The 15,437-nt window shown below is 38.6% G+C and overlaps 1 protein-coding gene across 1 annotated transcript; it reads left to right on the forward strand.

Annotated features, from left to right (window-relative positions):
- The first annotated feature begins 5,849 nt into the window (after positions 1-5,849).
- Positions 5,850-11,179, forward strand: LOC141601123 (uncharacterized). The gene is made up of 8 exons (XM_074421391.1): positions 5,850-6,107; positions 6,158-6,373; positions 6,479-6,712; positions 6,836-7,239; positions 7,613-7,770; positions 7,903-8,173; positions 8,354-8,539; positions 11,098-11,179. The coding sequence occupies exons 1-8, from the start codon at positions 5,850-5,852 to the stop codon at positions 11,177-11,179; spliced, it is 1,809 nt and encodes a 602-aa protein (XP_074277492.1).
- Positions 11,180-15,437: the final 4,258 nt, after the last annotated feature.

Raw genomic sequence — 15,437 nt, forward strand, 5'->3', positions numbered from 1 at the left:
CTCTCTTGTCGGTTATAGAGAGATTTTTCTCTCTTTTGGAAGACCGCCATTGTTGCTGTTTTCCTCCTCCATGGCTAGAGGGACAGGTCGCCCTCCTAAACCTCGGAACTCTCCGGATTCTCTGTCTCATTCCGCTTCTAATGGTACCATTTTCCCTCCCTCTCATCAATCTTCTGTGGATCGATTAAATCCTCGTAGTTCCCCTACAGTTAATGATGTGATTGTTCGTGTCTTACCTACTGTAATTGGTTCTCCTTCTACTTCTAGTCCTGCTTTATTACGTGCTTCTCCTATTTCTCGTGGTCAAAGTGGGTTAAACCCTAAAAAATCGTGAAAAACAGGGGACGACATGGCCATTTCTTCGGAAATTCAGGCTCCCCCTGCAATTGGCTTGCATACTGCTATACCTCCTCCTGCTGTTGTGTCTAACACTGCTGTTCTTGATAATGTTGTTAATTCTTATGGTAATGGTAAATCTAATGGTAAAAATTGGGCTGAAATTGCCAAAGGTAAACCTAATAAGGGTATGGATCTTTTTACCATGAAGATAGTGCTAAATCCTAGGAAATTGACATTCATGTGGATGAGGTTATTAATGAAGTGGCTAAATGGAAATTTACCCTCATGGGTAATATTTTAGGTGTTAAGCCCTCCCTAAAGCAGGTTACTGAGTTTGTTCAGAAAAGCTGTAACCATGGCCCCTTACCCTTGGTGCAATACTTTAAGAAAGGCTGGTTTAACTTTAAGTTTGATACTGAAGAGGACATGAATGCTGTGCTTAGAAAGGGCCCATCGAAAATAGGATATAACTCCTTAATTCTAAAACAATGGTCTCCCTATTTTTCTTGCATAATGGAGAGTGTTCACTACTACAAAAATCATCATAGACATCCGACATTTTCATTAATAGGCATCGGATTTACAACTGATGCACAGTTGACACATGTATATTCTTTATGCATATACATCAGTCTTAAATCTGATGTCTATTCAAGAATAGACATCAGGTTTAATTTTATCCCATGCCTATTTTATGAATATGCATCAGAGTTTTACTAAAAACCGATGTCTATTGCATAAATAGACATCAGTTTTTAGTAAAGTCTGATGTCTATTGTTCTATTTTTTTTTTAAAAAAAAAAAATTGGCGTACTAGCAAATAACCTGCCTTCCTTTCTAGTTTGCAAAATATTGTATACAACAATTATTATTGTATATATATATACAACCAAACCCATCATCCAGACAAAGTAATGAAGTACATTACATTACTAAACATTCAGAAAATAGGCCGCTCCTAAATAAGGATTCTCGTCAATTTCGTAAGGTGAATATGACATCTACAAAATAATGGTAGTCCATGTACCTAAAGATGTAAGAAAATTACAGCATGATCAGATCATATCATGAAATTCACCTGCTTAGCATAATGGTACATGTATCCAAAAAGTTTAAGCATAATTGATTAACCATCAAGTTAATTAAAGAAATGATCTAAGAGTGGAATAGAAACTCCAAAGCATAATAATAAAAAAAATTATTCTTATTGAGGCAGTAACAATTCCACAAATTTCCAATCGAAAACACAAAGTCGCAAACAACTAGCGTACCAGACTATAACAATGTTGTGAGCTAAACATCTGGGAAGTGGTACCCAAGCTAGAGTATGCCATCAAAGTTGACTGAAGTACGCTCAGATGAAAACGAATCCTCATTTTCTTCCCTGCGCAAAGTATTGGGTACGAGAAAAGAGTAAATAGAAGATTACCACATACATTAAATGGAATGACGACTAAAGTAGACATGAAAAGCTGTGGCATAACAGTTGCTAGCCTTAAATTAGCAAAACATCAACACCTGATCGAACCTGAAAAAAACCAGTCTTTGGCTTCAGCTTCTTTTCAAGCTTATCCCATTTGTACCTAAGGTCCATCAGAGCCATGTTAGAACCCTTGCAGTTAAACAAAAAGCTCGAATACAATACAAGAAATTGTACATAAGCATTACCCTCCAATATCCCCTAAAAGAATGGCATCATCTGATCTCTTTGCTGCAGACAAGGTCCCTTCCGGCAAAGGCACTCCCTATACGATTGATGATGAATCAAAATCGCGTGAAAGTAAGACAGCAGATAATCACATATCTGCATCCCTCAAATACTAAAAATGAAAATTGCATCATATAACTAGTTTTGAAATAGATTTAGAACCATAGCCAAAGTTCCTCATTTCAAACCAATGAACTAGATGTAATAGAATATACCTTATCACATAGGAAGCACTATGACAGCATAGTTCTCGAAAAAATTCCTTCACCAGGAACTCGTCTCACTGGAACGACAGACTGTCCAGATCTTGCAAACAACGTGAAACTTTAATGTTTCAAGATAATATTTGAAATACAAACATTAAATAATGTGGTTTCAAATGCGCACATGTAAAGAAAAACTTTACTTAATTAATCAAACTAACGACGAAAATGCTGTTGAAATGTTAACCATTACCTTGATATTGAAGGAAAAACAGCCACTGAATATAATCCCATAGTTAGCATGACCTGGCTGCCTCAATCAACTAAAGAGAAAATAGATTCAAAATGAAGACATTAGTCAGAACAGTTCAAGTGAACTTCGCAACATACCAGTCGTTATCATTAAGAGGAAAAGGGATATACTGGAATTTTATAAAGTCAACAGAATGCACAATTACTTATAACTATATGGATGGACAAGATAAAAGAGATAACTTAGTGTTTCAATGAAAGTTAATGTTTTCATGGAATGTATATAACAAAATACCACTTGCTACTAACTGGAACTAGAAAGTGAAGGCAACAAAGGGTAAAGTATACAAACAAACAAAAAACTAAAGCTCATGAAATATGACATTTTTATCACTCCCTCACCAATCTCCAACTCCTCTTTTTTTTACCCCTTTTTCAATCACAACCAGACCGAGCTCATTGCAAACCAAGAATACTTGCAGCTCTTATACCACATTTGACATATCTTATAGCATTAGCTTCCCAACCTCCATTATTGCCCAAGTATATTTCAAATATCTCTTATCAACAACTACCCACACAAAGATAAAGCTACCAACATTATACAACGTATGACAACAAAATTCGTAAAGTTAACAACTTAACACCGTATCAAAATAAATAGTAGCATCAGAAAAAGAATACCTTTCTCAAAAGAATCAAATCTAGGGCTGAGTGTCGGCTTTCGCATAGTTTATCTCGACTACTTGGCTGCCACTCACCAAAATAACACAAACCTATCATTAAAATTATACAAATGTTATTCCAAATAATCCAATTCTCACAACGCGAACCACTAGCTACTAAGCAAATGAAACAAGGTCCAACAGCCATAAAACGACGCTCTTGATCTTTGGGTAGTCATGCATCCCGCAAATTTATTTTCATCTACATTTAAACAAGTTCAAATATCGCAGCATACAAAATAACCATGTCACGTTTAGCAGCCTTCGAAGCAAAAACTACAGGTTTGATTCCAAAATTAAAGAATAAGTAGTAGCGAATTGAAATAGAAAATTGAAAATCACAAGACCTTACACTGAAATTGAATAAAAAGAATCCCTAATTTGGACAACCCTAATCTTAAAATCTAATCAATTTAGTTCTAATACATTAAACACAACAATTATAATGTTATATTTATCGATTTAAATAACAACAATAGCATCATACAACACCAAATAGTAAGATTACCCATAAATTTTAACTAATTCAAAATAAATTAGGGATGAGCTGTACCAATTATCAAGGAGGAACCAAGTGGAGGTGGAGCCGAGAGTGGTGGGCGATTCGATGCGATGAAGTCGGATACTGCATGTTCGTCTTGGCAATGGTGGCGGTGGAGCGGAGAGTGGTGGGCTGAGTTGCTGTGGTTTTTGGGATACGAGGAGCGATATGCTGAGTATAGGGTAGGATTGATGGAGTTGGTGGGTAACTGGGTATTGTTAATCTCCTTTATTTCTTTTTGTTTTTTTTTAAAAAAAGCTCTCTTATTTGCGCCGTCTACTAGGAAAAACGCCTCATATGTCTTATTTGCGGCGTTTTTTCTAAAACACGCCTCAAATTAATTTGTATTTATTTAGAAAAAAATAAAATAGTGAACTCTATTTGCTGCTATTTGGAAAAAACGCCTCAAATGATGAGCCGCAAATAAATATTTTTCTACTAGTGCTTCTTACTATTCGATTCATCAAGAATAGCGAACATGGACGAACAACAATAATGAAGGGCGACTCTAGAGGATAACACGCTGGTGGTGGTGGTTAGCACAGGCAGAAAGTGGCGAGGTGGTGGTTGTGGAGGCGGTGGCGGCGGATTTGGAGGATGAGGGAAGAGGAATGGGTGATTTGGAGGATGAGGGAAGAGGAATGGCGGTGAATGATTAATCTATAATGGTTATCGGATTGTTGGGTCATGGGTGTTGATTTAAAGTTATATGTGTAATTAAATGGACATCGGATATTTTAATATCTCATGTCCTTTAAAAACCAATTTAATAGACATCGGTTCTTTAAAATCACTGATGTATATTAAATTGAATAGGCATCTGTTTTTTAAAAATCTCTGATGTCTATATTTATACATCAGTTTTTTTAGAAACTCTGATGTATATTAGGTGATGTCTATTACACTTTTTGTAGTAGTGGTTGCTCTGGTTCCTATTTGGGTCCTATTCCCTTATCTTGACCCCTATATGTGGACTGACTCCATCATAAGCAAAATGGCTAGCAAGATTGGTAAACCCATGTTTTCTGACCTTCATACCACCTATAAGGCCAGACTGTCTTTTGCTAGAGTCACGATTAAGGTTGATATCTCTAAGGATCTTCCTGATCAGATCTTGATTAATGCACCCCTCATAGGACAGTCTACCCAAAGAGTGGTTTATGAGTGGATGCCTTACTATTGTCACACTTGTCACAAACTTGGCCATTTAGATGCTTCCTGTAAATAAAATAAACATGCTACTGCACAACCTCCTGCTACTGCACAACCTCCTATCAGTGCTTCCACTGAATTTACTGAGCACAGGAAAAAACCAGTCAAGCAGGTGTACAAGCCTGTTTAAGCTGCCAAACCTAAAACTGTGCAGCCTGCCAAGGAACATATCCAAGCCCCTCAGGAGGAGGTCCCTACTTTAAGTATGGAGGTTGGCTCAGAATGCACACCTGTGTTAGGTCCCCAAGTTGAGATAGCTGATACCTCAGTCCCTCGGAAGGAGGTCATGACAGGCTCAGAATGCCCACCTGTGTTACCTCATGTGGTGGCAACTGACCCTCCTTCTGTGGAGACTACAACTGCATGCAGTCAGCCTGAGATCCTCCCTACTGAGGATGCTCCTGATTCTGGTCTTGCAGCTGGTATTATAAGCTCTGATAATGGTTCTCTAGTGGTTCTGTCACCCAACAGGTATAATATTCTTTACACTCTCCTTGCTGATGAGTTGGTTGATGGCTCAATAGTGGAGGCTCCACGTGACATTCCTTTATCATGATCATTTCTTCTTGGAATATTAGAGGTTTTAATAAGCTTGAAAAGCACTTAGAGGTTATTACTTTCCTAAAAAACAATAAAATTGACATTCTTGGTCTTTTGGAAACTAGGGTCAAGAAGAATAAATCCACTAGCATTTTGAATACCAAATTTGGAAGATTTAGTCATTTTTGTAACTATAATAGTCATCATAATGATAGAGTATGGTTACTTTGGAACCCCTCCCCCACTAGGGTTACCATCCTTCAGGAAATGCCTAAGTGGTTCACTGTTTGGTTCATCATGTGGTCACTGGTAGGCAATTCCATTTATCAATGGTGTATGAAAGTAATGATCCTGCAAAAAGGATGGGTCTTTGGGATAGTTTGTCCTTTTTAGCCTCCCAAGTTGGTCGTTGGGTTGCCATGGGTCATTTTAATATCATTAGAAGTCCACAGGAGAAGATTGATGGTTCCCCACCTGATATTTCTACTATTTCTGAGTTTAATTCTTGCTTAGATGCTTGTGGTCTGGATGATATGGCTGGTACTAGCCCTGACTTCACATGTTTAATAAGCATGATTTTACTACTCGTATTTACTCTATACTGGACAGAGTTATGGTTAATGCTGATTGGTTCCAGATGTTCCCTCAAACTTCTGCTACCTTCTTAACCCCTGGACTCTTTGATCATTGCCCTGCTATTCTCTCTTTTTCTGGTGATCCTATGCCCAAAAAACGATTCAAGTTTCTTAACTGCTGGATAGATCACCCTGATTACAGGACTATGGTCATGAAGGCTTGGGACATTTCAGTCATTGGCAATTCCATGTTTAAACTAATGGCTAAGCTTAAGAATGTAAAACATTCTCTAAGGAAATTACATTCTAATAGCTAATCTAATCTTGATCAAAGAATTCAGCTTAAGAGAGAGGAGCTAACTGCTTGCTTTCAAAACTTACAGTATGATCCTTTTTCTGAACCTCTTATTTCCATGGAGAAACAACTTTCCCTGGAATTTTGGAAGCTTAAGGATGCTGAGGCTAAAACTTTGATTCAGAGGGCAAAGATCCATAATATCAAGCATGATGATGTTTGCTCTAAATTCTTCTTTGCTAAAATTAAAGAAAGGCAACAGAGTCAATACATCAGTGAAATTCAGGACACTACTGGCACTACTCATAGGGGTGTGCATGAGGTTGGAGAGGCCTTCGTTATATATTACCCGCAGCTTTTGGGCACTTGTACCCCTGTTCAAAGCATTGACCCTTCCATTTTTGCAAATGGCACCTGCTTGGATGAACAGGATGTTGATCTATAGGCTTCACCAGTCACTAGGGAGGAAATTAAACAGGCCCTCTTCTCCATCAACTCCAACAAGAGCCCTAGATTAGATGGCTTCTCTGCAGGAATTTTCAAGTCTGTGTGGGATATAATAGCTGAGGACTACTGCTCTGCTGTTGAGGATTTCTTTAGGACTGGGTTCATGCCCAAGCAAGCTATTGTAACCCTTATTTCTCTCATCCCCAAAAAGAAGGTTGTGCAAACTGTAAAGGACTTCAGGCCTATTTCCTGTTGTTCCATCATCTACAAGACTATTAGTAAAATCTTGACTAATAGACTGCAAGGGGTCATGTCCAAGCTAGTTGGCATTAAGCAGGCTGCGTTCATTAATAACAGAAGTTTACATGAGAATGTCATGCTCACCCAAGGGCTCTTGAAAGGGTATAACAGGAAAAATATCTCTCCTCGATTTATGTTAAAAATTGACATTAGCAAAGCCTTTGATTCCATTCAATGGCCATTTATTCATTGGCCTTAACTTTCCCTCTTCTTTTGTTAAATGGGTAATGGGATGTGTTCGAGGAGTATAGTACACACTCAAGGTAAATGGCTCCAATTATGGCTTTTTCAAGGGCATGAGTGGCGTGAGGCAAGGAGACCCCCTATCCTCTCTCCTTTTTGTTCTCATCATGGAGGTCTTGTCCAGAATGCTTAGAGTCATGCCCAAAGACCACTTATTCTCCTTTCACCCAAAATGTGTAAAAATGCAGCTTACCCATCTTTTTTTCGCTGATGATTTGATGGTATTTACTAGAGGTGACCTCCCTTTTGTTAAAAAAGCTACACAAGTTCTTCTGGAGTTCTCTAAATGGTCTAGTCTCAAGTCTAATTTTGAGAAGAGTGATGCCTATTTTGGTGGCACTTCTTTAGACACAAAGCTCCTAATATTAGCAGCAACTGGTTTAGCTGAGGGTACCTTCCCATTTAAATATTTGGGACTCCCTATCAATCATGCCTGACTTTCTTGTAGTATGTATGAGGGCATATTACTTAAGATTCAGAATCTTGTCACGGAATGTGCCTCAAAGTTCCTTTCCTATGCAGGCAAGCTGCAAGTTATTAACTCTATAGTGTTTGGGATTGGTAATTTCTGGTGCACTAGCCTCCTTCTCCCTAAGAATGTCGCCAACTATATTGCTACGCTTTGCAGACAGAATTTATGGGGTTATACAGAGGGCCAAAGGAAAATGACCCTTAAGAGTTGGACTAGTATATGCACTCCTTGGTCTGAGGGAGGTTTCCATCTCAAAGATCTCCCTACCTGGAATCTTTCTCACATGCTTAAATGGCTATGGGCCATTGATCATGGCAGGGGGTCTGTTTGGGTGGATTGGATCATTAAATACTTTTTGAATTACTGCTCTATAAGGGACATCACTATCTGTGAGTATTAGGCAGAAAGCCTTAGAGGAGTTCTACAAGCCAGGGATCATCTGATCGGTCAAATGGGAGGAGTATAGGGGACAAAATCTCTGCTTACTTCTTGCATCATCAGGAGTTCGTTCTCTGTTGGTAAGGCTTATGAGCTTCTTCATCCGAAACTACCTGCATTGATTGTCTATAAGGCTATTCAGGACAACTGCCTTTTGCCTAGGCATAAGATCATCCTTATGCTTGCTGTTCAACACAAGTTACTCACTGCTGACATGCTATCTAAACGTGGTTTCAGCCTTGCTACCAGGTGCTACCTATGCAAACATCATTGTGAGAGTGCCAGACACTTATTTTTCAAATGTAGTGTTTCAGCCTCTCTTCTCTCTGTTGTTCTCTCTTGGGTGAGTGTACGTACATGTGCATGATAACAACCTTAGCAGCCTTTTGCTCTGATCACATAGAAGGAAACCTCGCTCCCATTGGCGAAACAAATGGATCAAAACCTGCATTGCCACTGTGGTGTACTCCCTTTGGATGGAGCGGAATAAGAGACTTTATGATGGTTCAGAAACTCCTCTTCCCACTCTCATTCAGATGTGTTAATTCATCACTAGTGCCATCTTAATTAGCAAAAATTATAGCTTTGTACATGATAATATCATAGAGGCATTAAACCGTTAGGTTATACCTTGTTTACTCTCTATTGGATAGTGTTTGTAAGAAACTCATGTAATCCTTTGGAAATATATGAGAACTACCATTTCTTGCAAAAAAAAAATATGATAAATTCATAAGTAAAATATATTTTGATATATAATGAAATATCACAAAATTTCGTGACATGAGAACAAAGATTCGAAATATATAAATTAAATATCATAATTTGATTAAAACAACCATAATGATAAAAAACAAGCAACTACTCAACAATAACTAATGAAATGCCGAGTCATGCCCTTAAGAGTTACCTCTTATTCGCGTTCCCAATCGATGAAATACTCGTCCTCGTACGGATCTTGATGATAGCCTCCAAAAACAAATATACATATATGATTAAATCATATACTAATTAAATAAAAACCAAAACTAAATATACGACAATGATTAAGGGCGATAATTACCCTTAGAATATGGATGAACGGATGATGAAGGAAGATCGATCTTAATAAAGAAGCAAGAAGACAAGCACGTACGTATAATTTGAAAATAAAGAAGCAAAAAGGTAGGCACGTACGTAAATTTACGTTCCGAAATACCGCCCGTAGAGGAAGCAGTAGGGCTTGATTTTTTTTTCTATAGAAAAAGGAATAAGAATATATGTAGACAAAGTGAGGAGTGTTTAATAGGAAATGAAATAAGAAATGATAGTATAAATTCTCTTATTTGTCTAACAAAAAAAACAAACCAAATAAAATGATAACAACCAAAATATCTTCTCTATTTTGTTGTAAAAAAAACAATGGTAGAATAATAATAATAATTATACTAAGGATTTCAAATAAAAGAATACAAAGGATAAATTTACTTAAATAATTAACTTGTCTATTAAACAAAAATGCAGTCCATATATCAATGGGGCCAAAATCGATTTACCATTTTTGCTTATAAAAATGTCATTTAAATAAATAAAAATCGGTACAAGAGGAAATCAGACTGAAATAAGATTTAAAACGGCATTAGTTAACGATTTGTACAAAACCGGTAAATATAAGTATTAAAATTTAAATCTTATAAATAAAAATTAAAAAAGTGAGATTAGAAAATTGCGGGTGTTACACGTCACACCCAACCGCTAATAGCCGTTACAGGATTTAATTGGAGACAATTCAACCGTTAAAATTAGTTTTCCAGAGTTTGAAGTTATCTCCTTATTTCTGGTCTGACCCTGCAAAAATAAGGAGATAAGGGGCAATTGTTAGGCCTAGAAAACCACAGATATTTCAGGATGACATTCCACCCTTGCCTGACCATCAGGGTGTCAGGACGTCAGGGTGGAAGAAGACAGGTGCCAGCCATGGAGAGGACAACGGCTAAAATATAAGGACAATATTTGACAAATTCAAAGATAATATTATTGTCAATATTCGGATAATAATTAGAGCATTAATGGAGAAGATTTGGTAATAAAAGACAGCAATTAAGAGAGTAATAAAGCGCAGTAAGGAGCATTAATCCGAGCAATTAAGGAGGAATATTCAGCTTTAAAGTAGAAGATCTGGCAGCAGTTCAGCATGGGCTATATAAGCAGCACTTGAAGATTATTTACACACAACACATACTCTAGCATACAATACTCTCATACAATACTTGAGCTATTTTACGATCATTTGTGCTTATTACTCAATAATATAGTGAAATCCTCTCCTGGCTTGGTGCTCGTGGTTTTTTCCCATTTGAGGGTTTTCTACGTACAAATTCCTTGTCTTATTTTTACTTAATTATCTTGCTTTACTTTTCTTATTTCGTACCCTGCCCTGCATATTTACAGATAAGTTCGAGCTAGTTAACCCTGTCTAGACCTATCCTGACCTGATTTCGCTTTACGCAAAATCCATACAAAATAATCGGCGCCCACCGTGGGGCATCTAGCTCTATAAAATCTTTTTTCCTTATCTCACAAAAATCCAAATAACCTACAAAAATGGCCCGGCCTACCATCGAAGAACAATTGAACGCAGCCCTCTAGCAACTTGCTGAGTTGGAAGGTTTGAAAGACAAGGTAGCCCAAACTGAGGCTGAAATCCTTCACTTAAGAGAATCTGAATCAGCTCTGAGACAAAAATTAGAGAAAACTCAAGGAGCAGGCTCTAGATTCTAGCCAGGAACACCATTTGCATCAATTATCAAAAACATTGATTTCTCCAGCTTTGGGAGTCCAAGTAGCTCTAAATTTATCAATGTTGATCGTGATGGTGAGCCAAATACTAACAATGAAAAACCTGATTAATCTGTAGCAGCCATTATGATGGCAGTAGTCCAAGAGATCAAGAAACTGAATAAAAAATTCAAAAACATACTTGGAGTTACTGCCCCTGACAGTTATGTTGATTCACCTTTTATAGACGGAATAGCCAAAGTGGATCTGCCTAAAAAATTTGTGATTCCGTCTATGAAAATTTATGATAGAACCACAAATCCACAGAATCATGTAGCTCTCTATAAACAGAAAATGTTAGCTGCATCTATCTCTAGTGAATTCACACAAGTCTGCATGTGTAAGGGGTTTGGAACAACTCTGACCGGACCTGCTCTGTAATGGTACATCAACCTGCCAACCAGGAGCATCCATTCTTTTGCCAACCTGATCAACAACTTCAACAGCAGTTTGCAAGCAGGAGGGAGTTGGAGAAGCGGTCCAGTGATCTTTACAAGATTACAGAGAAGCTAGAGGAGACTCTCAGGATATTCCTCGCCAGGTTCAACAAGGAGAAAGTATCCATTCCCAGGTGTGACATTGGAACAGCAGTGGAGGCATTTAGGACATACCTTCAAAGATGTCCAGGACAAGACTCTTGTATATATGCGGCTGGAAGAAGACAAAATCTACAAAGTCGGATCATCCAGTGGATCAAAGGACTATGAAAAGAGCAATAGGAAGAGCAACAAAGGAAACAATTACAGACGTACTCCATATTCCAGGACAGATCATTCGGAAGTTAACCTGGTATATGAGTATCAAGGTAAGGTTAAGGTTTTCCCACCTATTTCTGAACATAACTTCAGTGTTGATATTGCAGGCTTAATCCAAAGACTTGACAACATGGGATCAGTAGTCAGATGGCTTAGGAAGGTGGAAAATCCCAACCCTAGGAGAGACAACTCCAAGTGGTGTGAATTCCACATGGACATTGGGCATACAACGGATGATTGCTTCACCCTGAGGAAAGAAGTGACCTACCTGTTGAAATGCGGATACCTAAAGAACCTGATAAGGACAAAGGGCAGGATTGCAGATCAGAATAAGGAGAACCAGGAGCAAAAACAGGACCGCAACCTTCCTCCACCACCCCCAATTTATGAAGTAAAATTCATATCTGGTGGATCGGAAATTTGTGGCTTGACCAGTTCAGGAGCAAAAAAGATAGCCAAGACGCCAAGGACTACATCACCCTACAAACCGGATCATGTCCCATCAATTACTTTCAGTGATTGTGACTTGGTAGAGATTCCAAGCGTTCATCATGATGGCCTGGTAATTTCAATGCAGATTGGAACTGCTACAGTGAGGAGGATCCTGGTAGATGGAGGTAGCTCGGTGAACCTGATCATGTTTGATGTATTGAAAGCCATGAATATTGGTGAAGAACAAATCACCAAGAAATCCAGCGTTTTGGTAGGGTTCAGTGGAGAAACCAAAAGCACATTGGGAGAAATTCATCTCCCAACTTATGTTGAAGGTGTCTCATCCTACGAGAAATTTGGAGTCCTGTATTACTTGTCATCCTACAATGCAATTCGGGGCAGGCCATGGAACTATAATGTCAAGGTTGTACCATCAACCTATCATCAGTGTATCAAGGTGCCAGGAGACTGGGGCATAGAAACAATCAAAGGAGAACACAAGACAACCCAAGAATGCTATATAGCAGCCTTGAAGCCTTCCAAGGCAGGTAAGTCTCTTGCATAGCAATTACCGTACCCTGTTAGGAGCACTTATATGGCACCATCCAGGATGGAAATAGATCAGATAATCCTAGACCCTGAGTATCCTGACAGGTATGTTCTAGTTGGGTCTGACGCCCCAGATTGTGTCAAGCCAGAACTAGTAAAGTTTCTTAAGAATAAATCATCTTGGTTTGCGTGGTTTCATTTTGATATGACTGGAATTAGTGCTGATGTAATTACACATAAACTTAACATCAATTAATCTTTTAAGCCCGTGTAACAGAAAAGACGAAAATTTGCGCCTGAAAGAAACGCAATAATTAATGAGGAAGTGGAGAAACTTCTGGATATGGGTATGATCAGGGAAGTAATGTACCCTGAATGGTTAGCTAACATGGTTGTTGTGTAGAAAAAGAATGGTAAATGGAGAGTTTGTGTAGATTACACTGACCTGAATAAAACCTGCCCTAAAGATCCTTTTCCCCTACCACACATTGAGGCCATGGTAGATGCCACAGCAGGGCATGAGATGCTGACATTCATGGACGCCTCCAGCTGATTCAATCAAATAAAGATGCACCTTGTTGACCAGGAAAGTACTGCATTCATTACAGACCGGGGGTATATACTGTTACACAGCTATGCCTTTCGGCCTGAAGAATGCAGGGGCAACCTACCAGTGCCTGGTCAACATGATGTTCAAGGATCAAATAGGTGATATCATGGAAGTCTATATAGACTACATGGTAGTAAAATCTAAAAATGCAGAAGACCATGTGAAGCACTTGGAAGTAGCATTTCAAATATTGGAAAGATATAACATGTAACTCAACCTTGCAAAGTGTCATTTTAGAGTCTCTGCAGGTAAGTTCCTTGGATACATGGTGATGAAAAGACGCATAGAAGCCAGCCCTGAACAGATAAAAGCCATCCTGGAACTTCAGTCACCCAAGTCTGTCAAGGATATCCAGAAATTGACAAGCCGGGTAGCTGCCCTGAACCGGTTCATATCAAGATCCTCAAAAAGGTGTAAAACATTTTACAATTTGCTCAGAAAAAATAAACAATTCCATTGGACACCTGAGCACGAAGCAGCCTTTCAAGACTTTAAAATTGTACCTGTCATCTCCACCTTTACTGGCTAAACCAGAAAAGGGAAAACCCCTGTCAGTTTATCTATCCGTCACTGACACAGCAGTAAGCGCAGTCCTTGTAAAGGAACAAGAAGGCCAGCAATACCCTGTCTATTATGTAAGTAAAAGCCTGTTGGATGCTGAAATGAGGTATGGTTTACTTGAAAGATATGTTTTAGCTTTAATTATGTCATGTACTAAGCCACGTCCTTATTTCGAGTGTCACCCTATCATAGTCGGGACCAACCTACCCATAAAATATGTCCTACGTAAGCCTGAATTGTCGGGTAGGATGGCCAAATGGTCAGTCTAGCTCAGTACATATGATATTACCTTTGAACCCAGGGCAGCGATTAAATCACAGGCCTTAGCAAACTTTGTTGCTGATTTCAGCCCTAACCTAAAACCTGACCTAAAAAAAGAAGTTAACCAGTTAGAAAATAAAACCCCAGACCAAGAATGGACTTTGTTCATATATGGAGCATCTAATGCTAGGGGGACATGGTTAGGGTTAGTGCTAAGATCGCCACAGGGGGACGTGATAGCTCAGGCTATAAGTTGTGAATTCAAAGCTACCAATAATGAAGCAGAATATGAACCCCTGATAGCAGGTATAAAGGTATGTCTAGACCTCGGTGTTCAAAATTTAAAGGTAAAAACAGCTTCACTTTTAATTGCTAATCAAATAAAGGGAACTTATGCGGCAACGGATGCAAAAATGATTTCATATTTAGAATTTACTTTATTTGATATAGATCAAATACCAAGAGACCTGAATACCCAGGCTGATGCTTTGGCCAGGTTAGGTTCAAATTTTACCCCCGCAGTTTTTCAAAAACACCGATTGTTCATTTATTAGAGCCAGCTATTAATAAAACTGAACAAGTCAACCCTGTCAATCAAGATAATAATTCTTGGACTAAACCTTATTATGATTGGTTCCTCCAAGGAATATTACCTCAGGGCAGGCATGAAGCGAGGGCTTGGAATACTGCTCAAAATGTGAAGCCTGTCAAATTCATGCACCAATAATACACTTGCCATCTGAACTACTTCACTCAATCTCTGCACCCTGGCCGTTCATGAAGTGGGGCGTGGATATTGTAGGGAAGCTACCTGTAGCTCCGGGACAGAAAGTATTCATGTTAGCCATGACTGACTAATTCTCCAAATGGATCGAGGCTGGTTCTTTCAGGCAAGTAACTGAAAAGGAAGTGATATCTTTTATCAAGACAAATATTATTTGCAGATATGGAGTCCCATCAGAGATAGTGTGTGATAACGGCACCCAATTTGTGGAGAGAAAAACTAAATCATTTTGCCAAGAGTGGAACATCAACCTGGTCACATCCACTCCTGGATATCCAAAAGCTAATGGCCAGGATGAATCAGGCAACAATGTAGTCATAAGCTGCTTAAAGAAGAAATTGAAGAGAAGACGAGGCAGATGGGCTGAAGAACTCCCAT

This window comes from Silene latifolia, chromosome 9 (assembly GCF_048544455.1).
Source record: "Silene latifolia isolate original U9 population chromosome 9, ASM4854445v1, whole genome shotgun sequence".
NCBI classification, from domain to species: Eukaryota; Viridiplantae; Streptophyta; class Magnoliopsida; order Caryophyllales; family Caryophyllaceae; genus Silene; species Silene latifolia.